General features: G+C 59.2%; 1 protein-coding gene across 1 annotated transcript in view; it reads right to left on the reverse strand.

The window, feature by feature from the left end:
- Positions 1–22,298, reverse strand: part of EPHA8 (EPH receptor A8) — a 33,243-nt gene that overhangs the window by 3,341 nt on the left and 7,604 nt on the right. Inside the window, exons 3-13 of the mRNA XM_037032911.1 lie at positions 17,907–18,570; positions 11,005–11,160; positions 9,257–9,592; positions 5,938–6,062; positions 5,695–5,857; positions 4,434–4,527; positions 3,133–3,200; positions 1,936–2,100; positions 1,557–1,742; positions 1,215–1,276; positions 506–715 (exon numbers count right to left, since the gene is read on the reverse strand). Coding sequence (XP_036888806.1) covers positions 506–715; positions 1,215–1,276; positions 1,557–1,742; positions 1,936–2,100; positions 3,133–3,200; positions 4,434–4,527; positions 5,695–5,857; positions 5,938–6,062; positions 9,257–9,592; positions 11,005–11,160; positions 17,907–18,570 — 2,229 coding nt within the window. The remainder of the gene's footprint in view (positions 1–505; positions 716–1,214; positions 1,277–1,556; positions 1,743–1,935; positions 2,101–3,132; positions 3,201–4,433; positions 4,528–5,694; positions 5,858–5,937; positions 6,063–9,256; positions 9,593–11,004; positions 11,161–17,906; positions 18,571–22,298) is intronic.

Below are 22,298 nucleotides of genomic sequence, written 5' to 3' on the forward strand. Positions count from 1 at the left end.
GAGGCATCACAGATCCTTTCCGTAAGTGGAATCTTATTCAGAGGCCCCGTGGGTGAGAGGCAAAGCAAAGGCTCTGAGGCAGGGCTGGGGGCCAAGCCCCGCCACTCAACCTCTGCCGTCAGGACAGCCCCAGAGGCACCTCCCAGGATGCCCAAATCTCCAGGAGGTGCATTTTGAAAATGCTCGTATGTAGCCAAACTTTAGAGGCAGATGTGGAGTGGATGTATTTCAGGGAGACGCTAACTTTCCCCAAATCTCCCAGTGAGTGGTCGTGGGGACCAGCCCTGGGGTCCAGAGCCATCCAGAGATAGAGGGAAGGGAGGCAAGGTCGCTTACCTTTCCCAGAAGGAGAAATGGGGGTGCAGAGAAGAGGCAGGACTTGCTTCAGGCAGAAGGCAATCCCCCCAAACTAGACACTTTGCTGAACGACAAGTCGGGGGGAGGCCACCCTCTGTGCCACCTTGCCCCTCCCTGGGCCTATCGGACAGGAGAGGGGGCCACTTACCGTGGTGGTGTAGGCGGCATTGGGGTCGTCCTCCAGCACCCGTGAGAGCCCAAAGTCAGACACCTTGCAGACCAGGTTGCCGTCAACCAGGACGTTGCGGGCGGCCAGGTCGCGGTGGATGTAGCCCAGGTCTGAGAGGTAGCGCATGCCGGCGCCCACGCCCCTGAGCATGCCCACCAGCTGCGTGATGGTGAACTGCCCGTCGTGAGTCTGCGGGGGACAGGGCTAGGGCTGCAGGGAGGTGCTTTGCAGTTTGCAAAGTGCTTCGCTGCTCGGGTAGCCTGTGACGGTTCAGGTTTGCTCCCATGGCCCCATTCCCATTCTTGGCAACCCCGAGAGGGAGGTGGGGCAGCGTGGACGGCGCATCCGTTTCACAGAAGAAATGACGGCCCAGAGAGGTTAAGACCTGGACCTCAGAGTGCCCAGCAGAATAAACGGCAGGGAGAGCTGGGAATCTAGGGGTTTCCAGGATACCTAGCATGCCTCCCGCCTGGGCGGGAACCTCTGCACCCATGCAACACAGGGATGTGATGGGGCTGAAGGCCCTCTGACTGGTGACCATTAAGACTCTGTACCTGGCTCCCCTTCCAAGGGCTGCAGGGCGCAGGGTCCAGGCTCCTGGGGGTGTTTGCAGGCCTCACCTCACCTCCCCACACCCAGGCTGCTCTTCCCTCTCCCAGCCCGTGTGGACAGTGAAGGGGGCACGCACCCTCAGGAAGGTGTCCAGAGAGCCGTTCTCCATGTACTCGGTCACGATCATCGCTAGGCGGCCTGGGGGAGTGGGTGGGGAGGCGGTGGCTCTTGGTGGGGGGAGCGGAGCTGCTGATCAGACACCCCAGGAGCATGTCCCCCACTAGGGGCTGGGCCAGCATAGAGGGGCCCAGGATCCTGGGGCTCCCGCTGGGGTGGCTCTGGGTGCCCTTCCCGACCAATTCACCTGGGGACTGAGCTGGGGGACAGGCGGAGCAGGGTGGAATGGGGAATGGACCCAGAGCCCTGTCCTGGGCCAATAGGGGCTCTGCAGGGTGAGGCTGCCTTCCCTGGAACCTACCACGTGTGACGACCCCTTCAAGGCGGATGATATTGGGGTGGTCAAACTGACCCATGATGGACGCCTCACTGAGAAAGTCCCGCCGCTGTCTCTCTGTGTAGCCGGCTTTGAGGGCCTTGATGGCCACAGGCACGTCCCGCTGACCCGGCACCCGCAGCCGCCCGTAGCAGACTTCCCCCGACTCTCCTGCGGACCCCGAGTGGGGCAGGCATGGGGCGGGCAGTGGGACCCTCCTCCCTCAGCCCAGGACCCCCACACTCCCCCAGCAGCACACACCGGAGTGCCCCCTTGGGCCTGGCCATACCAGGCCCCTCGGTCCCCCTCTCCTGCCCTGGGTCCCACTCTGTGTTGTCCCCACCCTCACGACCCCCAAGCTCACCGGAGCCGATGATTTTCTCAATGTGGATCCTGGAAGCCTCGATCTCTCGGGTGAAGCCACGACCCGCCAGGCCTGGCTCCTCGTAGGTGTGAGGTTCTGCATAGAACTGAGGCTCCAGGACCTTCCCCGGGGGGTGGTGCAGGGGCAGGAAGACAGGTGGAGGTGCTGAGGGCCAGGGCAGAAGGGCCTTCAGAGGGTCCGGGAGGACTTTCTCTCCCAGTACCTCATGGGCCTGGGCAGATCTGGGGGCAGGCCTCGGCAGGTAGACCATCTCTGGGAATTGCAGGATGTGGTGGCAAACACCGGGTGTACAATAAGTGCTTGCCACGTGAAAGTCGGGTCTCTGAGGAGTAGCTCTGAGTCTTTAGAGGCCTTTGGTGTCCCCAGTGAGTTTGGAGCATGTCTGTCACTTTATAGGGTCACCTCTAGAGTCCTAAGACCATTCTAAATTGTTCTGGGGTAGGGCTGTAGCAAAAGGATTTCATGGCCAGTGCCAATGCACCCGTGTTTTTTGGACCATAAGACACACCTGGGTTTTAGAGGAGGAGAATAGGAAAAAAAAATTTCAGAGCAAAAAATGTGGTAAAATATTTAATAACACAAATAACATTTCACCAGTGTAAACGTAAACAGAACTCAACAGCAGCATTAACCACCATTATTCCTCCCAAATTGGGAGTGTGTGTGTCTTACGGTCCAAAAACTACGGTAGGTTGATTGAAAGTGGTTTTCTAGACAACAGTGTTAAGAAGGATTCTGAGGCCGCTGCATTCAGGCTCAATGGGAATCAGTGCTGTGAGTCAAACATGTAGATGGGGCCAAAAGCGGGATGTGGAGGTAGGCACCCCCCATTTGTCTCATTTTATGGGGTCTCTGCAGAGTCCTGAAAAAACTCTCTCTAGCAGGGGTTTTCATCCAAGAACACGGGAAGCTCCCTAAACTCGGATGCAAAATTGTGGGCGAGTGCAGGCGTCTGTGCGTGTCCCTGGGAAGAGGGTCCCCGGCGTCCTCACTGGGGTCTGGGGACCCATGAAAGGGGAAGAGGGCTGCATCTCTGGGGTCTCAGGTCTCTGCGATGTCCTGGGCTCTGGTCTGTCCTTAAGGTACCTTTTCCTTCCCATTTCCAGACCAGCACTGGTCCCTGCCCCCCGAGCCTTGTGACCTCCTCCTGCCCTCGGACCCAGGTCCTGCACTCACCCTGCCCGTTCTGATAGTGCATCTTCTCCTCGTCCGAGTCCTGGAAGGCCTTGCTGTAGCCGCAGTGCCTGCGAGGACGGAGGACCGGCACGCTCTGCCCAAGGCCACACCTCCCGGGCCCAGCCCTGGTCCCATCCAGGGAAAAGCCGAGACTGGTCCTCCCTCCTCCCCTTCCCCTCTCAGGGCAGCACCTGACACCCCAGCCCCTGTCCCTGCTCGGGGGGAGCCCCCACCCTCAGGCTCTCAGCTGGATGGTGACATCCTTGACGTTTATAAACCCATCCTAATTTGCACAGTTGAGTCCACTTGGCCCTCCCAGCAAATTCTGCAGGTATTAGCCAGATTTTATCTGAAACTGTCCCTGGTGGAGGGGTTGAGAGACCGGGCTTCTAAGGCTAGCTCTGCTGTGTAATCTTGGCAAGCTCCTTCCCCTCCCTGGGCCTTAGTTTCTCCCCCTGTGGGATGAGCCTTCGGATTCTCGCAGTCCGGGATCCTAAGGCCATGTGAGTGTGCTGTCCCCTCCCCGCCTCCGCTGCAATGGAGGTGGAGATGGGACAGTGACTAAGAGCACAGTGGTTTGCTTTGACATGCTGGGTTCAAGTGCCGGTTCTGGCACCTGTTTGGCAGGTGGTCTGACCTCTCTAGTCTCCAATTCAGTCACCCGCAGAACAAGGCCTGAGCCCCCACCTCGCCGGACCAGCACTGGGGGTAAGTGAGATGGAGGTGGGTGTGGAAGGGACGCCCCGGTGGGACTGGCTGTGGGTGGATGTGAAAGTTGAGGATGACAACTTGGGTTGGGGCTTGAACGCCATCCTGTGGCATGAACCGTGGTGCTATGTCCTATGTTGGGGAGGCCTGTGGAGGTTCTCAGGTTTGGGGGGTTGTTTGCCTAAAACACACTCGAGTAGAGTGGCCCACCTGACCTCAGGCGAGAGGTCTGGGCTAGTGATGTAAGTTTGGGGACGTCAGCACAAGAATGGAGTTCAAAGCCATGGCCCCTGATAACGTCACTCACAAAAGATGAACGTGGGTCAATGGGAAAGAGAGAAGGGCCTGGGACGAGCCCCGGGTCCTCCAGCCTTTAGAAACTGTTTGGAGAGAAGGGGCTGGTGGAGATGGAGGACACAGAGACACGGACAAGAAATGGAAGGTGGGCCAGGGCATGGGAGGCAAGAGAAAAGTATCCCTTCCAAGGAGAGAAGAAGAACAGGTGTCTCTGTAAGTGAGCCCAGCCCCGGGCACAGGCAGGAGACCCGGCGCCCAGGGCAGGGCTTGGGGGTCCAGGGCCCAGGGCCACCCACCGCTTCTTGCAGATGAGCAGGAGCAGAAGCACAACCAGGCCGGTGATGAGTGTCAGGCAGATCCAAATGATGGTCCTGGTGTCGTAGCGGGGCCCTGCAAGGGAACAGGGGGAGGTGGGGCCGCCTCTCAGCCTTGGCATTGGCCTGGGGCTCAGTGGCCCTCCCAGGGCCTGGTGGGCAGCCGCCCCCTCAGCCATGAGTCAGCCCAGGGTCAGGACACAGGCCACTGCTTCCTCTGACCCCACCTCGCCTCTACTAAGCTTCTCCTTCACAACCCCGCTGCCTGAGGCTTCCTGGCTCCCCAACCCGGTGCCACCTCTTCCTGGGGCTGTGTGACCTGGAAGGAGTCACTAGACTTCTCTGAGCCTCAGCTTCCTCACCTGTGAGTCAAAAAATGCCTGGGGAGGGCTGCACATTCCAGTCCCAGCCACCACCCCACACCCCTTCCTGGGAGATACTATCTTCCATTTTCAGAAGAGAAAACTTTGAGGCTATTCCTCAAAGCCGCACCGTAAATGGGACGCAGTGGGCAGGACTCCTGTCTGCAGTCGAAACGTGGTAACGGACCTGGGGGCACTGCAGATGCAGGAATACCAATGGAGTGCAGGTGAGCAGGGTCATCACTCAGCCCCGAGCCTTTCCATCATGGCACCGCCCCCCCGGAGGGAGCCCGAGTATGGGGCTCGGAGGGCTCAAGCTTGAACGTGCCTTAGACCTACCCTGCAGGCTCGATAGAACCTACAGATCCTGAGTATCAGCATCTCTGACAGCTCCCAGGTGCTGCTGACTGTGCTGGTCCCAGACCACCCTGTGAGAACCACTGCTCTGAAGCAGGAGGACACTAGGGAAGGGGCGCAGAATTTGGCCCCAAACCGGCCAGGTTCAAATCCTGCATGGCTGGATGACCCTGGGCAGTTCACTTCCCTGCTCGGACCCTCACTTTGCTTGTTTGTAAAGTGCAGTGTGGATAACGCCCACTCACTGGAGGGCCTCTGGGACGAGGGCAAGGGTATCCTGCTAGCAGGGGGCATCACCATGCCTGCAGGTCACACTGATGTTTGGCGAAAGCCTACGCTCACAGGCTGTTGCAAGCTAAGCTGCCTTGGGCAAGTCACTTTCCTTCTTTGAGCCTCAGTTATTTTTAGCTATAAAAATGCCAACCCAGCACAAGCACCTGCTCAGCAAGTTCCCTTCCTCTGACTGCAGGGCCTGGCGCTGGGCCTGGCCCAGCTCCCCTGCCCTCCCCGCTCCCTGCACTCACGGGGTTTCCCGGTCTCCACCTCCATGGCCTGGCTGAAGCGGCCGCAGCCTGCCGAGGTGCGGGCTCTGACCTGGAACACGTAGCGGGTGCCCGGCTTGAGGCCCGAGACGGTGGCCTTGGTGGTGACAGCTTTGAGGGTGGAGTAGCTCTGCATCTCCTTGTCCTGTCCATAGGAGGGGCAGTCAGCCGAAGGAAGCCCTGCCTGGTTCCCTTCCCCCTTCCTCCCCGCTGCAGGGCCGGCACCTTCTCATAGTACTTGATCTCGTACTCCAGGATGATGCCGTTGGGCTGTTCAGGCTCCTGCCACAGCAGCGAGACGCTGGTCTGGCCTGCCCACTCCTGGCGGATCACCACCACCTGGGACGGGGCTAGGGAGGGAGACAGCCTTGCTCAGACGGCTGGGCGATGACCATCAGCGTCGGCTGCTGTCCCACCCCTTCCCAGGTCCTGCATGCTCAGCTTGCTGGCTATCCTGCCTCTGCCCCAGGAGAGCCAGCCCTCTCCAGCCCTCCTGGCAAATTGTAGGCTGCCGCCCTGGTCAGTCGCCCAGGCTGTGCACGGCCTGCTGCTGGTCTGGGGTGCTGAGCGTGGCTCAGCCCAGACAGGGCCGGAGAGCCCCAGCTTCCACCGCCCGCTCCTCCTCCTCCTCTCCGGCCAGCCCCCTCCACTGGGAGTGCAGGACCCCACCACCCCAGCAAGCAGCTGTTCCTGTCCACCCTGGGGCCCTGTCACCAATGTGTCTACCTCCAAGTCTCCCACCCCCAGCCCTCCGTGGGGCAGCTCTCAGGAGCTTGAGGAAGGAAGAAGGAGAGGAGAAGGAAGGGAGGCTTGAATGGAAGGGGCCCGTGCCCTCGCTGCTGGGTTTGGAGGTGTGACCAGGGGTGCTCCGGATAAATTAGGGCAAGGACAGGAGCTGAGCCTGGCCCATCTGAGCTCAAGTACTCTCGCCTCACACTTAGACGCCCATTCACCTCTCACTCAGGGACCCGATCTGCCCACTTTTTCCCTCCCTCCCGTGTCCAGTGCAGTTACCCTGGAGGGGGTTCTGCTGCAAAGCGCCAGAGACAGACCAGCCACAGCCAAACAGGGAAGTGCCTGCAGGGGTGCAGCCCCCTTCCCTCGGCCCGCCCCCACAGGCCTCCTCTTCTTCCTCTCCTCAGCCCTGCGCCTCGTGTCCCCCACCTGCCTCCTTGTATCTGGGCATCTTGTGCCCTGGCGGGTCTGGGAGTCCCCTGAAGGCAGGGACCATGCACAGTAGGTGCCCAATACATGTGGATGACTTTGACATGGAAAACTAAGAAGCAACTCCAGAGTTAAGTTGGAGGGTGCGGTGTGTAGGTGACCCCACAGCCTGGGGCTTGGGTAGGGCGCGCAGCTCGGCCCCCTCTTGCTGGCTGGGGCACCACGGAGGCAGCTTCCCCATCCAGAGAGCACCCCGTCAGGAAGAGGTGAGGCCCCGATGAGACCCCTGGATGCAAGGGGCACACAAGGAGCCAGGACTACTAATGTCTCTGAGAGAGGAAAACATTTCTTAGGCAAGAGGTGTGAGTGGGGCAGACGCACAGGGAGACTGAGCTCCAAAGAGGGAGGGCACTGGGGGGGGGGCACCAGAGAGGGCTTCAGGGAGAGCAGGGATTGCGAGAAGAGAGGAGGGCAGGGGGAGGAGCAAGTTGTCTCGAGGACAAACCTGGGCCATTTGGTGAAGTGCCATGAGACACATGAAGAGGGAACCGTGATGGGAAGGACCACCCATAGGGGCCAGGAGGGATTGGGGTGGGGGGCCATCTTAGCTGGGCTGGCCAGGGTAGGCCTTCCTGAGATGAGGACGCCCAGGGAGCTGAGGACGGAAAGAGGCAGCTATGGGGACATTACAGGGAGGTGTGTGGCACTGCAATGGAGAAGCAAGGCCAAGGCCCAGGGAGGGGAAGGGCTTGGTGTGTTCAAGGAGGAGAAGTGGAGGCCAGTGTGACTGAAAGGGAGCGAGCCAGGCCAGAGTGGGTGGGGCTAGGCTGGAGAGGCCGGCGGGGCCAGGCGCAGGGGTGGGGGGGTGGGGAGGGTGGCCCATGGGAGGGTCTGAACTGAATGTGAGCTCAGGCTGAAATTGTTAAAGGGCTCACATATGACCTAGGCTCACTTTTTCTTCTATTTTAAATTAAACTTATTGGGGTAACATTGGTTAATAACATATAAATTTAGTCATCCAACCAAATGGGAGAAGATATTTGCAGATCAATACCTCCGATAAGGGGTGAATATTCAATATACATGAAGAACTCAACAACAGGAAAACAAATGTCTGATTAAAATGTGGGCAGAGCACCCAAACAGACAATTCTTCAAAGAAGACGTAAGGCCGAGAGATACAGGAAGGGATGCTCAGCATCACTCGCTATAAGGGAAACGCACATTAAAACTGAGGTAAGATGCCACCTCACAGCTGTTGGAATGGGCACTATCAATAAGACAAGAAGAGGATGTGGAGAAAAGGGAACCTCTCCACTTTCAAAACTCATTCAGTCTGTGGAGTGAGAACCAATCACGAGACAAGGTGGGAGGGGGCGCCTGGGGTTGTCCAGGCAATACGTGATGGGCGCATGGACAGTGCTATGGATGTAATTGTCTCCCCTCACCCCAACAAATTAACATACTGAAGCCCTAACCCCCAATGAGATCGCTGGAGCTTGGACCTTAGGGAGGTAATCAGGTTTAGATGAGGGCATGGCGGTCGGTCGAGGGGGGACCCTTTTGTTGGGATTAGTGCCTTTATAAGAAGAGACACCCGAGAGCTCACTCCCTTGAGTGTGCGCTCGCTCTCTCTGCCACGTAGGGACACAGCAAGGAGGCTGCCATCTACAACCAGGAAGAGCATTCTCACCAGGAACCAAGTCAGCCAGCACCTGGATCTCGGACTTTGGGCCTCTAGAACTGTGAGCCGTCAGTTCCTGGGGTTGAAGCCAGCAGCCTACGGTGTTCAGTTCTGGCAGCCTGAGCTGACTAGGACGGAGCTGGTGGGAACACTGAGTGTGGAGACCCAGTGGGACTGGCTGATGGGTGGACGTGGCAGGACAGAAAGGGAGTCGAGGGTCTGGGGCTTGAGTAACCCCATGAATGGTGGTGCCATTTCCTAAGATGGGAGCCTGTGGGAGGTGCAGGTTTGGGGGCTTGCTTGTCTAACACACATCTGAGTGGAGATGGGAGTGGGCAGCTGGGACTCAGGGGAGAGGCCTGTGCTGGTGACATAAACTTGGGGATGAAAGTGGACTCATAGGCATGGGCCCTGATGAGGGCATTCAGAAAAGATGGCAGTGCTGGGCATGCTGGTGTGCCAGGGGAGAAACAGTGGCAAAGAGGGGAAGCTCGGGAGCCCTGGCCTCTGATGGCCATGACCACCTGCCTCTGTGCTTTCTGGGTCACGGGGCGCAACCTATGTTGCTAAGGGCACCTGTGGTTCCAGGTTCAGGGCCAGATGGGCGGGTACTAGCTCAAGGCCACAGTGAGGCTGTGGCAGCACCTGGGAGGGCGAGGGGCCCAGGAAGCTGGGGGACGGGGCGTCTCCGCCTACCTGCCTGGTTTGTGGTGATGTTGACGACTGCGGCCCGGTGGGGCTCAGGGCTCAGGTCTGACACGCCGTTGACAGCCTCGATCCAGAAGGAGTAGTTCATGTGCGCCAGCAAGTTGGCCACCAGCAGGCTGGCCTGCACCAGGCTCGTCTGCTGGGGCACGAAGCGGGTGCCGCTCCCACACTTCTCGCAGCGGCCCAACGCCCAGGGGCAGCGGCGGCACACGGCATTGTAGGTGATGTCGCTGCGGCCACCCGGGTCCAGGGGAGGGGCCCACTCCAGGGTCACAGATGTCCCATTCACACTGGAGATCAGATTCACTGGTGCCGAGGGTGGCCCTGGGGAGCACAGAATGACAAGTGGGGTGGAGGGTATTTACTTGGGGTGGCCCAGTTTCCCCCAATGGACCACAGAAGGTCTCTGGCTCCTCCATGATATTTGGGGCCCCCTATGGATAAGGTCACCCCTACTCTATCCTTCAGCAGCTCCCCAAGGGTGGAGGCAGTGCCTCTGACATTGGACCAGTACCATGGCGGCGTAGTCCAGGCACAGAAGCCTAAGGCCACTTCCTCTGCTGGGCCACAGGGATCCTGGGCATTGCGCTCCCAAAGTTCTCATCAGAGCCAGAGGGAGACAGCACAGCCCTGGGGGTGCCCCGCAGCCCCCCAGGGTGTGAAATGCCTGGTAATTTGTGCCCCCCACCACTCCTTTACCCCCTGTGCTGAAGTTAATGTCAAGGCTGCTGTGCACTTGCCTAGGGCAGAGTGGAGACCCAGGAAGCCCAGTGGGTGACCCCAGCCCTTCCCTCCCCCAAGGTGAGAGCCCCTGTCTGGGCCCCACAAGGACCTTGGAGAGAGGGGTGGGGTGGGGGCAGGCCCCAGGAGATGGGGATTTGGGCCAGGCGGGCCTGGGGTAGGGGGTATGAAGACCCCTGGGCCTCAGAATTCCAACTCTCAGAATCCCAGCAAGGCAATCTTCAATCTTAAGAAAACAGAACCATAGAATCTGCGAATCTTAGAGAATCTTAGAACCTGAGGGTAAGGAGTAACTAAAAGCCTGGTCTTAAGATTTCTGGAACCTGCACTGTGAAACTGGGGAGAAAGCAGAGTCCAGTTAGTGGACATCCTTTCCGCCTTGGGAAGGCCCTGCCCCGTGAGATGCACGGCCTGAGCAGAACGATGGAGGGAGAGCGTGTGCGCATGTGCACCTGCATGGTGTGAATGCACTCGGGCCTTCACTCAGCATGTGCACGAGGCCTGGGGCTGGGTGGTGTTGCAGGTGGGGGAGGGAAAGATGGGGATCAGCTTGGAGTAAATTCTGGAGCAAAACTGGCTAGGACCTTATGAAGTACCCCTTGCCCCACCACAAGAGCCCAGGGCTGGCTGAGCTGGCTGTGGTCCCTCCCCAGCTGGGACAGAAGGGTGAGAGGCCCCTTCACACTAAGGGACAGGAAGCAATGGAGGAGCCGTGTCAGCAGAAAGTCAAGACCATCTCACAGCCCTGTAGGCAGGACGCCTTCGGAGTCCCCTCAGGTACCCAGGCACGCACGCGCACAACCACACCTGCACCAGGTGCACACTCCCTTGCAGGGCCAGAGTGCACACACTGAGCTCACAAGGTGTGTTCGTGCAAGCTCTGCTGGGGCGCAGGAGTCCCCTACAGGTACCCAGACGTGCACACACATACGTGTGCACACATCCCCTAAGGATCCCTTACGTACATGGGTTCTGGGGTCCGGGGTGGTACTCACGGGTGCAGGCTGCCGAAGGTGGGTCTAGGGCTGCCCGGTAGTAGCTGAGGTCACAGCGACAGGCCTGGGTGGCCGGGGCCGCCGAGTGGCTGTGGGGAGGGCAGCGGGCACAGAGCTGGTCCCCGGGGGCTGACTTGTAGAAGCCCAGCTCACAGGCTGTGGAAGAGAAGGGGATGTGGGTAAGCCAGCTGGTCTCGGGGACAGGTCCCGCTCTGGCCCAGGGCTTCCTGGGGGTCCCTCTGAGGGACGGAGGCACTTCGGCAGCACCGGGTCCTGCCCACATTGGTGAGGACAGACTCACACACAGAAAGCACCTGGGACTTGCACAGGGTTGCACACCAAGCCGAAGGCAAAGCTGAGGCTGGTCCCCTGACACCTGAGTGCCAGCCCCGAAGTTGGCACAGGGAAACGCCCCTGCTGCAGCAGGCCCTCCCAGCAGGGCCCCGTCTCCAGCCTGATCCTGTCCTTCCCAGGGCACTGGCCTTGAGTGAGAGACCAGCCACAGGGGCAGGGACCAAGAGGCTACGAATCAAAGGGACACCCACACCCCAGGGATGTCCCTTGGGTGGGATGGGAACATGGGACAGGGAATGAGAGTGAGTGGAAACTGGAAAAGAGACACTGGGTGGTAAGAGGCAGAAGAGCAGGTGGGGGTGGGGGTTGGGGAGATGGGGGGGAGGCGGGGCATCTGTGTTTTATGAGCTCCTCATGCAGTGCTGACCATTTAGGAACTGCAGGCCTCAGGCCCCTCTGTCACTGCGGCCAGGACAGACTTGTCTCCTGTGTGGCCCTCTCTGCAGCCTCCGCCTCATCCCTCGTCTGGACGCCTTCAGCAGCCTCCAGCCCTGACTGCTGATGTGGTCACCACTCCTTCCGTCAGGAGTCATGGACACCTGCCCTGCGCCAAGCGCTGATCTGGGAGCCGGAGACACAGCCGTAAGCAAGATCCCCACAGCCCTTGCCTTCAGTGGCACTTGGGGTGGGGGGCACACGGTGCGCAGGCTGCCACACTTCCAGGAGGGAAATAAAGAGGATGGCGGGAGGAGCCACCTCCCCCAAGAAGGAGACAGATGATATTCGAGCTATGGCCTAAAGGACAAGGAGGAGTCGGCTGTGAAGGGACTGGGGATGCTCCAGGTTGAGGGACTCCCTGCAATGACACCTGATGCTGGCACTGCCGGTTCAAACCCTCACGGGCTCCGGTGGCCCACCAGGCAGCCTCCTGCAGGGCCACCTGCCACTCCCATCTCAGGCAGAGCTGCAGGACGGGTCAGGCCTCAACCCAGCAGGTTGCTCCCTTCCTCACGGGCCTTTGCACGGGCCGTGCCTTCTTGCCGGGGTACCTTCTCGCCTTTGTCAGCCTGCCAAACTCTTTCAAGATACATTTTAACCATCTCTTTGATGAAGCCTTTTTGGGTCTCTGCACATGGCCACATGTGCGGGCACACACACATAAGTGACCGCTCTCCCCACCCCCACTTCCACAGTCCCTGCTCCGTCACAGTGCCTGGAACCCAGGGGCTATGTGCCCGACGCTCCTCCCAGACCAGAGGGGCCTGAGGGCAGGCCCCTGTGAACGAGGCCCCCGGACTGCTGTGCTCGTCACAACGTTCCCTGCATCTGGCCGAGATGCTGCCAGTGAGGGTGGGAGTTTCGGAGTGAGCTACTCCCACCATTACCTGGTCCAGGCGGAGCGCCAGCCCAGGGGTTCAGGGGACCTGAAGGCCACCCAGCCAGGCAGCCCCCAGCTCACCGTGGACCTGGCTCCTCTACTGCAGGGACCACCAGGGAGCTCGCGGGGGTGTCTCTCCACTAAGCCTGTTCTGAAAACCTCAGGGCTTTGAGAGGAGTTCCATTCGGAAAGACATCGTGTCACTTAAAAAAAAAATCCTATCTCTTTATTATAATAGCTAAAATCAGGTTAATTTGTAAAACTCTACTAACTTGAGAGGAAACCTGACATCAGGAGAAACGATAATATCCTTAAATTGCTTCAGAGACTCAGAGGCTGTGGAGCCAGAAGGGGCTTCTGGGTTAGGAAGCCAAGGAGAACGTGCCTCGGTTTGCAGACTCCTCCCCTGCTGTTCTGGGAGGCCTGGAGAGGGCGCAGGCCTGACTTGGGGCTGGCAGCTTCTGGAACTGCGGGGGCTCCTAAGCGACGCTCTGTGATCTCACCTCCTCCTCCCAGAAGCCCCCCATCAGGCCCTGTCCAGGGCCCGGCCTCAGAGCTTCCTCCTGAGCCCACGCAAATTATTTGTTGAATCTGCTATTGAACTGAACGCCGCAGTCATCCTCCCTGTAATTATCTATCGGGTCCATGTCGCTTGTACCCCGGGACTGCTTGCTTCTTCTGTCCCTCAGTTATTCCTTCACCCACATTTACTGAGCTGAGTGGGAGCCGGTGGCCTGCACTCGCGGAGCTTTCAGAGGAGGGAGGGGCAGACAGGGATGCATGCGGTGACACCCTGGTGTGATGCGCACAGGATAGCCGGCATCCACTGGGTCCCTGACTGTTCGCAGTCCATTTGGGCCTCGCCAGCTAAGACCAGACCGGTGGGTGCAGGCTGCCTTTTCTTGTCTAACCTCTTCCCCTAGGCTAAGCGACATTGGGCTTGTCCCTGGGCCTCGGTTTCCCCATCTGTAAAACACAGGCTCCTAGGGCCACTGTGAGGATAACACGGATGCACACACATGAATTCATGCCAGGATGGTGCCAAGCGCCTGTTATTCCAATTCTGCATGGTTGGCACTGATACAGCTGCTTGGCAGAGAGAGCCCAGAGGCTGGGGAGCTTGAGCGCTTGGCCCTAGGTGCCCCACCCCCCACTGAATACAAACCCAGGTCGGGGAACCTCAGGAGTCCTCCCGGCTTTCGAGACGGCCCGCCCTGCCATTCTGCTGCTCACCGGTGGGCAGTTCCCACACGCACCACTGACACCCATAGGGCTCGAACGTGTCAAGGCCAGATTAATCCACCCAATGAAATAAAATAATCTTTAATAAGAATTCTAATCACCAGGCCTCAGGGAGGCCAGAGACCTGGAGGCAGAGCTGGGAATTAATGGCTGAGGCAGATGGAGCCGCTTTGGGCTGGGGCCCGGGCCTGCCCGGCGACCCAGGGCGCTTCCGGAGTCTGAGTGCCCACGTGGGCCGTGGGCCGTGGGCCAGGAGGGGCTCCTGCCCCTGCCCGGGGCACCTTGCCCAGGCTGCCTGTCAGGCCGGCTGCTGCCTGAGGCCCCGGCCACCTCTCTCTCCTCCCCTGCCAAGAGCTTGATATTTGACAAATATGGTGTCCGCCGGTGGACGACCAAAGGAAATTAATTCTAAATCAGATTTCAAACACAGTCAGGAGGCAAAAGAGCCTGATATTCGTGCCCCCCATTCTGAAATGAGACTCCGATATTTATAGAAAGATGATTAGGGCCACGGAGGGTGATTTATATTCTGTGTCCAGGTGACAGGAAGGACGGCAACTGGGACTTCAGACTCCGGGCTGCTGCTCCACTGGGTGATGTTCCTCCTGGGTGGGGGTGAGAGGGGAGTGTGGCCAGGCGTGGGGGAGGTCACCGGGTCTGGAACCTCGTGAGGCCCCGGGCAGCTTTCTGGTAGGGGAGCTGATTCAATCAGCCACGCCAGCTATGTGCCCTTGGGCCAGCCCCTGCACCTCTCTGGGCCTCAACTTCCTCACCGGTAAACCAGATCAGCTACACATTCTTCCAGGGGCTCTGGGGCCCGAGGGCAGTCTCAGTGGGGCCTCAAAAGAGCCCTGTGACCAGATAGGTCCTTCTCCTGGGTTATGTGGTTTTCCCTGTGAAATCAAGCACTGCCCAGCCATCTCTGAAGGGCACTTTGAGGGGGAAAATGGGGAAACAGGAGCCCGAAGGCTGGGAGGGTGCCCATCACTGTGGGCCTGGTCCCCACTGCAGGCCTTGGACTGGGGGACGCTCAGGGCTGGGCCATGGCAGAACCCCCCCCCCCCCCCCCCCCCCCCNCCCCCCCCCCCCCGCGCCAAGAAGTCCCAGCCCTTCCGCTGGTCACTGTTTGCTCTGAGAGAACCACCCGACAGAGAAGGCCAAGGCCCCCACGACCTCAGGAGGTCCCACTCCGGCTGGGCACAGGGCCCCAGCTCTGAGAGGACCCCCCTCAAGTACCCCAGGAAAGGCACCCCTATCTGTTCCCAGCTCCTAGTTGGCCCCCACCTCCCCGCTCTCAGGCTACCCACCAAGGAGGGGGTGGACCTCGCTGTGGGGCCGGTGCTGCTTCTCCCAAGGTCACAACCATCACGGAATCCCGCCGATGGGACTGAGAAAAGTCTCTCCACGTGTGACCTGGAACTGGCGATCTGTCCTTAAACTTGGCTGCCTGTCGTGCACTGTGAATTAATACTTTTTATGAAACCCGTAATTATCTGGTAGCTAGCATAATTATGGTGTATTGTGATTTAAATGCGAAACCTAGACTATGCTGCAGTCCCTCGCCTAGCTTTGTCACCTCCTTCTTACTGTGCATTGACGTGCCGGGAAACGGGAGGGGCGGTGGCTCCTCCTGGCCCTGGGAGACTCCGCTGCTCAAGGCTTGGATCTCCACCCAGAGCCCTCCCCTTGACACGCTGTGGGGCCTTGGGCAAGACACATTCCCTGTCTGGGCTCCACTTCCCGCCTCTGTCATGTGAGGAGGCTGGAGCAGTACTTGAGTCTTCCGCGTGAGGCCACAACCCTGAAGTCAGGAGGACCAGTCTCCCTCCGACAGGCAAGCCCATCTCAGCACACGCAGGACACGCGAGGGACTGGCCTGTGCTCGCTGGTTAAGCCACAGCAGGGGGGCGGCAGCTGACCTGGAGCCGATATATCCACGGGCAGGCGAACCCGTTACCGTCTGCATGCTCCCCGGGGAGGAGAGAAGTGGGGCTGCGTGCAGAGGAGGCAGTTGGGGCTCGGGGGCAGGACAGCCTGGGGCCAGACCCCTCCTCTGCCACTGAAGTGGAGGGGACTCAGTGTCTCCCATCTGTATGATGGGGACATAACACTTAGCATAGGGAACTATTGTAAGAATGAGGCGCTGCGGGAACTCCCCGAAGACAGGGACACAGGAGATGCTCCACAGAACAGGCAACCGACGAGATGTGTCAGAATCCCTTATTAAAGTGCCTGGCACATGGCGAACACTGAAAACAATGTTGCTGAAGGACTTTATTGTCCCCACTGGGATGAGGGGGTGTTGGGAGCCAGTTCTGGCAAGGAGAGCAGCTGGGGTGGGCCAGGGATAGGTGAAAAGCCGACCCCTGGCTAGGAGCAAGACAGACCTAGGTCCCAGCTCCACCTTTCCCTAGTAGCAGGCGACACTACATCCTGAGCCTCAGTGTTCCCACCCATAAAATGGAATTATAATGCCTGCCTTGTGACAGTGAGTAAATGAACTGATGCAGGAAGAATCCCCTTGCAAGCTGTCAAGGCAATAGGGATGCCGGTTATTACTATTACCCCACGGGGAGTGGAGAAATACAGGGATGCCTGTGATAGGGACCAGGAGAGGCTGGAGGCTGGGGGAGCCCAGCATGCAAGACCGCAGAGGGTAGAACCAATCCAGAGACAGGCAAATGTCGCAGAATGTGCTTTGAGGCTTAGGGTCCGGGAGAGTTGAGGACTCATAGCAGTTGGGAGTGTAAGGAAAGATTTCTTAAGGACACCAGGGAGGGGTCCAAAAGGGTCTGGTAGCAGGATAGAAGATCCTGGTCCCCCAAATGACCTTGTGCGTTATCTGAAGTTGTCCGCCTGTGTCCTGCAAACACCACAGGGTCCATCCTGCCGGCTATGGGCAGAGGGATGGTGCCGAGGGGCCTGAAGCTCCCACTGGCTGTGGCCTCAGTTCTCACCGAGGCTGCCTGGGGGTGGGCCCTGGGCTCTCTGACCCCTTCATGGGCACATTCACCCCCCAAGAGAACCAGTGGTCTCCACAGCAGGCTTCCCTCTGCTCCGAGTGGCTGGGTTGCTATGTGTCTGCCCTGCTCCCCACCCCAGGGAGGCCAAGGGCAGAGGGCAACCGGCCAAGACCAGTAACAGCTGGGTTAGCAGCCATCTGTCCACAGCCACGCTTCTGGTGTCCCGGGCACTCAGGACACTCAGTGGCACTGCCCCCACATACAGTCTGCTGGCCTCACACACACACGGAGCCCAAGGTCTGGACCTGCTGCTGGTCTCTGACTCGGGGATCCCAGCAGGACACCGTGGGAACAGGTGCCACACCACTGCATGAGCCAGGTGCTCCCGGCTGTCCTCCTTCACAGGGACCTTGGGTGTCCCCTCCCCCAGGTCCTCAGTAAGGTCCTCCTGAGTGCAGGAAGGCTGCCTCAGGTGCCCCAGTGCCACGCAAGACCGAGACAGTGCTCCCCGGTGCCCTGCCTGTGCTCGTTCCCACAGGGCCCGGTGCCACTTCCCTCCGCTCCACTGGCCAGTAGCTCAGTGGTTTTCAGCACGGACTTCTGGGTTTGGGTTCAACTCATAGCTCTGTCACTGCCTAGCTATGTGACCTTGGGTCAGTCACTTTGCCTCTCTGTGCCTCAGCCTCCTCATCTATAAAATCAGGAAAGTAGTTTCTATTTCACAGGGTAGTCACGGGGATTAAATGCGTTAGCGTGTGAAAAGCACACAGGTGGAGCACACACGCTTCTCCCCACAGCACCCCAGAGGGCACCACATGGCTATCGTATGTTTTGCTCCCTGCCCAGGCCCCCAGCACACACAGCTGGCCTGTGTGTCTGCTGACACAGAAGCACTGGGGGCTCACCCACTCTCCCAGGCTCTGTGCGCACCACCCAGATGCTTGCTGACCTTGGTGGACCCGCCCCCTTGCAGCCCTGCCCACACTGAGCCCCCTGGCCAGCCGGCCCGCGTGTGGCACGCTCACCCACACAGGCATCCTGCCGCTCCTCGTAGCCGGCACTGCACACACACTTGCCGATGGGTACCAGCCACTCGCCCTCCGCACTGCAGTACATCTTGGGCGTGTCCCGCTCCTCTGAGTGCCGCACACACTGGCCCCGCACCTCCACCAGCGAGGATGAGTCGGCCCCTGTCACCGCCTCCGAGAAGGCAGCCAGGTTGCGCACCATGGTGGGGCACTTCTTGTAGTAGATGCGCAGGGACAGGATGGCGAGGCAGGCCCCGATGTCCTGGAAGGCCAGGTAGAAGCCACGCTTGCTGAGTGGGCCCACGCCGCGCACCTCCGTGTTGAGCTTGAGCCGCCGCACACCCAGGTCATCACTCGTGAAGCTCTCGTCAGCTGCAATGGTGTCGATTTTCAGGAACTGGCTTTCTTGTGTGCTGGCGCCCAGGTCTCGGTCTGACTCCAGGTAGTAGAGGTTGAAGGTCTCCTTGCAGGTACCCAGCACGCCAGGCATGCTGTTGCAGTCGCGCAGGGTGAACTTGATCTCCGCGTAGACGCGCCGGGCGCCGTCGCGTGGCACCCAGCTGGTGCGCAGCCAGTTGTTCTGGTTGGGGCTCATGACGTTGCACACCTGGTACGTGTGGATGGGCTGGAAGGACTCGTCCACCTCGTTGATGGAGTCCCACTGCGGGCAGAGAGAGAGCACAGCCAGCTGCAATGACGGTCGGCCAGCCACCCTTGCCCCAGGCCACATGCACTGTGCGGGGAGTGTCCTGGGGAAGGAGAGGCAACAATCTCCAGCCCGGAGGGACTGACCTTTTCTGGTGGATTGTCACAGCGGCTAGATACCAGGCACCCTGCAGATGTCGCTTGCAGAGTGCCACATCCTTCTGGGGAAGGGTTAGTGACTGCCTATTTACAGCTGAGCCAGCAGAGGCTCAGACACATGAGCCCTGCACCTGAGGTCACATAACTAGTGAACAATGGAGCCTGGACTGGAATGGCTGCCACAGCTGCAGAGCTCTGACCTCGCTTCTGTGTGGCTCCTCCCTCCACTCCTGGAGTGCGGGGGCTTGCTGGGGGGCATCCAGAGGAACCTAATGCACGAACCTGACCCTGTCGTGCCCACACCTCAACTCCTTCAGCATCACCCCCCGGACTGGAGCTAGTTCAGTGACTGATGAGGGACTCTCCCTGCCCTGCCGCTCGTGATGGTCCCTCCGCCCCCCTCACAGGTCTGGGGGCTCACGGGCTGGTCTGGGCTCCACTCAAGAGAACACCAGGGTGCGGGAAAATGGAGTGTGCCTGCTCCGTGCCAGGTGCTGGTCAGGCGTTGCTGATTCAGAAACAAACCACTCTCAACAGAGTGGGAGAAAACAGGTGCGAACCATGTATCTGAGAAGGAGTTAATATCCAGAATATATAAAAAACTCCTACAACTCAATAACAAAATACCAAGAGCCCTGTTTAAAAACGGGCAAAGGGCTTAAATAGCTGTGTCTCCAGAAAAGATGTGCGGACGGTGAAATAGCTCATGGAACGACACTCGGCGTCACTAACCATTAGGGAAGTTGGAGTCGAAAGCACAGTGAGATGCCAGTTGACCCCCAAGAGCTATTATCGGAACAACAGGAAAAAAACAGGTGTTGGTGAGGACGTGGAGACACAGGAAGCCTCGAGAGTTGCTGGGGGGGATGTGAATGCTGCAGCCGCCGTGGAGGACAGTGTGGCGGCTCCTCGGAAAATCACACACAGCATTAGCACACAGTCCAGCAGTTCCACGTCCGGGTACACACTCAAAAGAAGTGAACGCAGGGACTCAGACCAGTATTTTACACGCCCGTAGTCACCAAGGACGGAAGGCAGAAATGCGAACACCCGTTGCTGGATGAACAGAGAAACAAAATGCGGTCTGTCCGGACCCGGGGTAACATCCAGCCCTGAGAGGGAATGCGATCCGACACCGGCTGCAACCCTGGGGACGCCGCACAACGTGTGGGAAACGAGACACCAGGGGGCAAACACAGCAGGACCCCACGTGTGGGAGGCGCTCAGAGGAGTCAGACTGGTAGAGACGGGAAGCAGCGGGGTGGCTGCCAGGGTGGGGGAAGGGAGGGGAACGGGGACCCAGTGCAATGGGGGTGAAGTCCAGTCTGGGAAGGTGAAGATGTCTGGAGCTGGACGGCGGGGGTGGGTCCGACACCCTGGGTGGGCTCATGCCACTGAACCGCACACTTACAAGGGGTTAACGTTTTAAAGAACAGTGAATTTTACATTATGTGTATTTTACCGCAACCTGAAGAAAGAAATACAGCAGAGATCGCTTCTCGGCCTTTTGGTTAAGATCAAGTGTAGAAATACAGCAGAAAGAGTCCCCGCCCCCAAGTACCCCTTGCAGGGGTGAGAGAGAAGAGCCCCAGCGAGGCTGGACGAGTAGGCAGTGATCAGCGAGCACCAAACAGCCCAGGTTGGACACAGGAGAGTCACTCAGAAGGTGCAGTGTTGACCTGCTGTGTGACCTTGGACAAGTTGCTGCTCCTCTCTGGGCCCCCATTTCCTCAGCTGCAGAATGCTGGTTAGTGAGGAGCAGTTATCGGTGGGCTGAGTCCAGTGGACTGCTGAGGACCCTGGGGGGAGGCTGGGGACCGAGGGCAGATGGAGGGGAAAAGCTCTGGGTCCCCGTCTCAGCTCCACCAGAGATGCAGCGGACCCTCTCTCCCGGGCCTTCGTGTGCATTTGTCCTCGGACTAAAGATTCTGTTACGTAAGTGGGGTGGGGAAGAGGTGAGGACCACTCCTCGGGAAACGAGTCGGACAGAGAGGGGTAGTTGCCGTGTGACTTCCCTTACAATTACATGCGGCGTCTAAAGAACAGGAGAAACCAACAAACAAAACAGGAACAGACTCACAGATACCGAGAACGGTCTGAGGGTTTCCAGATGGGAGTGGGGGTCTCGGTGAACAGGTGAAGCAATTAAGAAGTACAATCGGTGGCCCAAACACTCACTGGGAGGTAGGGTCCCGCACAGGGAATATAGTCAGAAATATTATAACTGTGTGTGGCTCCAGGTGGGTTCTGGACTTACAGGGGAAATACTTCATAAGCTATAGAAATGGCTAATCACTGTGCCATACACCTGAAACTAATATACAACAACATTGAAAGTTAACTGGAATAGGAAAAAAATGAGAAGAAATGGAGGCAGAGGTAAAAGGTAAAAGAAAGCCACCAGTCCTCTCGGAGCCCCGAGACACCTCCGGGTTCCGAGCTGCTCCGCAGGTGCGAGGACCAAGGCGGCGGGCACCTCCGGTCCTTCCTGCCTGAGCACGCCGCTCTGCTGCACCTCACGTGGCCAGCTGTGTGGTCTTAGCCCTCGGCGCCCGAATCTGCAGGGGGCAGCCCAGACAGGCCCCCTTAGAGAGCCTGCGGAGGGTGCAGAAAAGCCTGCAAAGTGCTTAGCTTGGGCCTGGCACAGAAAGACACCCAAGGAATGGGACTGATGTGAGTGACACGATGCTGAGCGGGCAGCATCTCCCTGGCCCACCTGTGTCTGCCTCTGGGGAGGACCACCTGCCCCAAGAAGCGCAGGGTGTGCCAGCCTCACCTGAAAGCAGTCGTGTTTCCTGCAACCCCCACCTACCCTGAGAGGACCCCGCCCTGTGCCCCACACTGCAGCCGGGGCCTGGGGGCAGTGCTGCGTCACATCTGGGGTTAAAGTCATTGTCACAATTAATGGAGCACCAAAGAGCCAACCAGCTGCTCCTTGTCTGTTTCCTGCCAGGAACCGGGATAAATTAATCAGCTCTGTATGCCAGTCCGCTCCAGCTGCCCCGCCAATGCCGACTGCCTGACCTGGCCCTGCCAGCCCCGGGCTGCTGCGGACACCCAGAGGCGCACGGATTCCCGGAGGCTGGGGAAAAGGTGGAACCAGCCCTGCTCTCCACCTGGGGCCCCCCATCCCGTGCTGGGGGCCTCTCCGGCCCCCACTCCTCTCCACTCTCTGACATCTGCCCGTTGCTTCTGCTCCAGGGGGTGGTGAGGATCCAGTGAACAACGGGAAGGGATGTGGCCTCCCTTCCAAGGCAGCTGTTAATGTGCAAGGTGAAGCCCACCCGGTGTGTACAGGGAGGGGCGCAAAGGCAGGGGCACAGCCTGGTTAAAGGCATGGGCTCCGCGGCCAGACTTCCCCCAACCGCAGCAGAGATGCCCAGCCTCTCAGAGCCTCTGGTTTCTCACCGGAAAACGGTCCCTTTCACGCATCATCTCATAGATGACAACTGCACGGAGCCGGTTGTCACTGTCCCCACGTTACAACCAAGGAGGTTGAGAGGAGGTCAGGGATTTGCCTCAGTCACACCGATGACAGGTGGCAGAGCATCGGTTCACCCACACCCAGCACCGCGGCCTTCAGGC

The sequence above is a fragment of the Sturnira hondurensis genome, unplaced genomic scaffold (assembly GCF_014824575.4).
Source record: "Sturnira hondurensis isolate 20B ecotype Veracruz unplaced genomic scaffold, ASM1482457v3 Scaffold0021555, whole genome shotgun sequence".
Taxonomy (NCBI): domain Eukaryota; kingdom Metazoa; phylum Chordata; class Mammalia; order Chiroptera; family Phyllostomidae; genus Sturnira; species Sturnira hondurensis.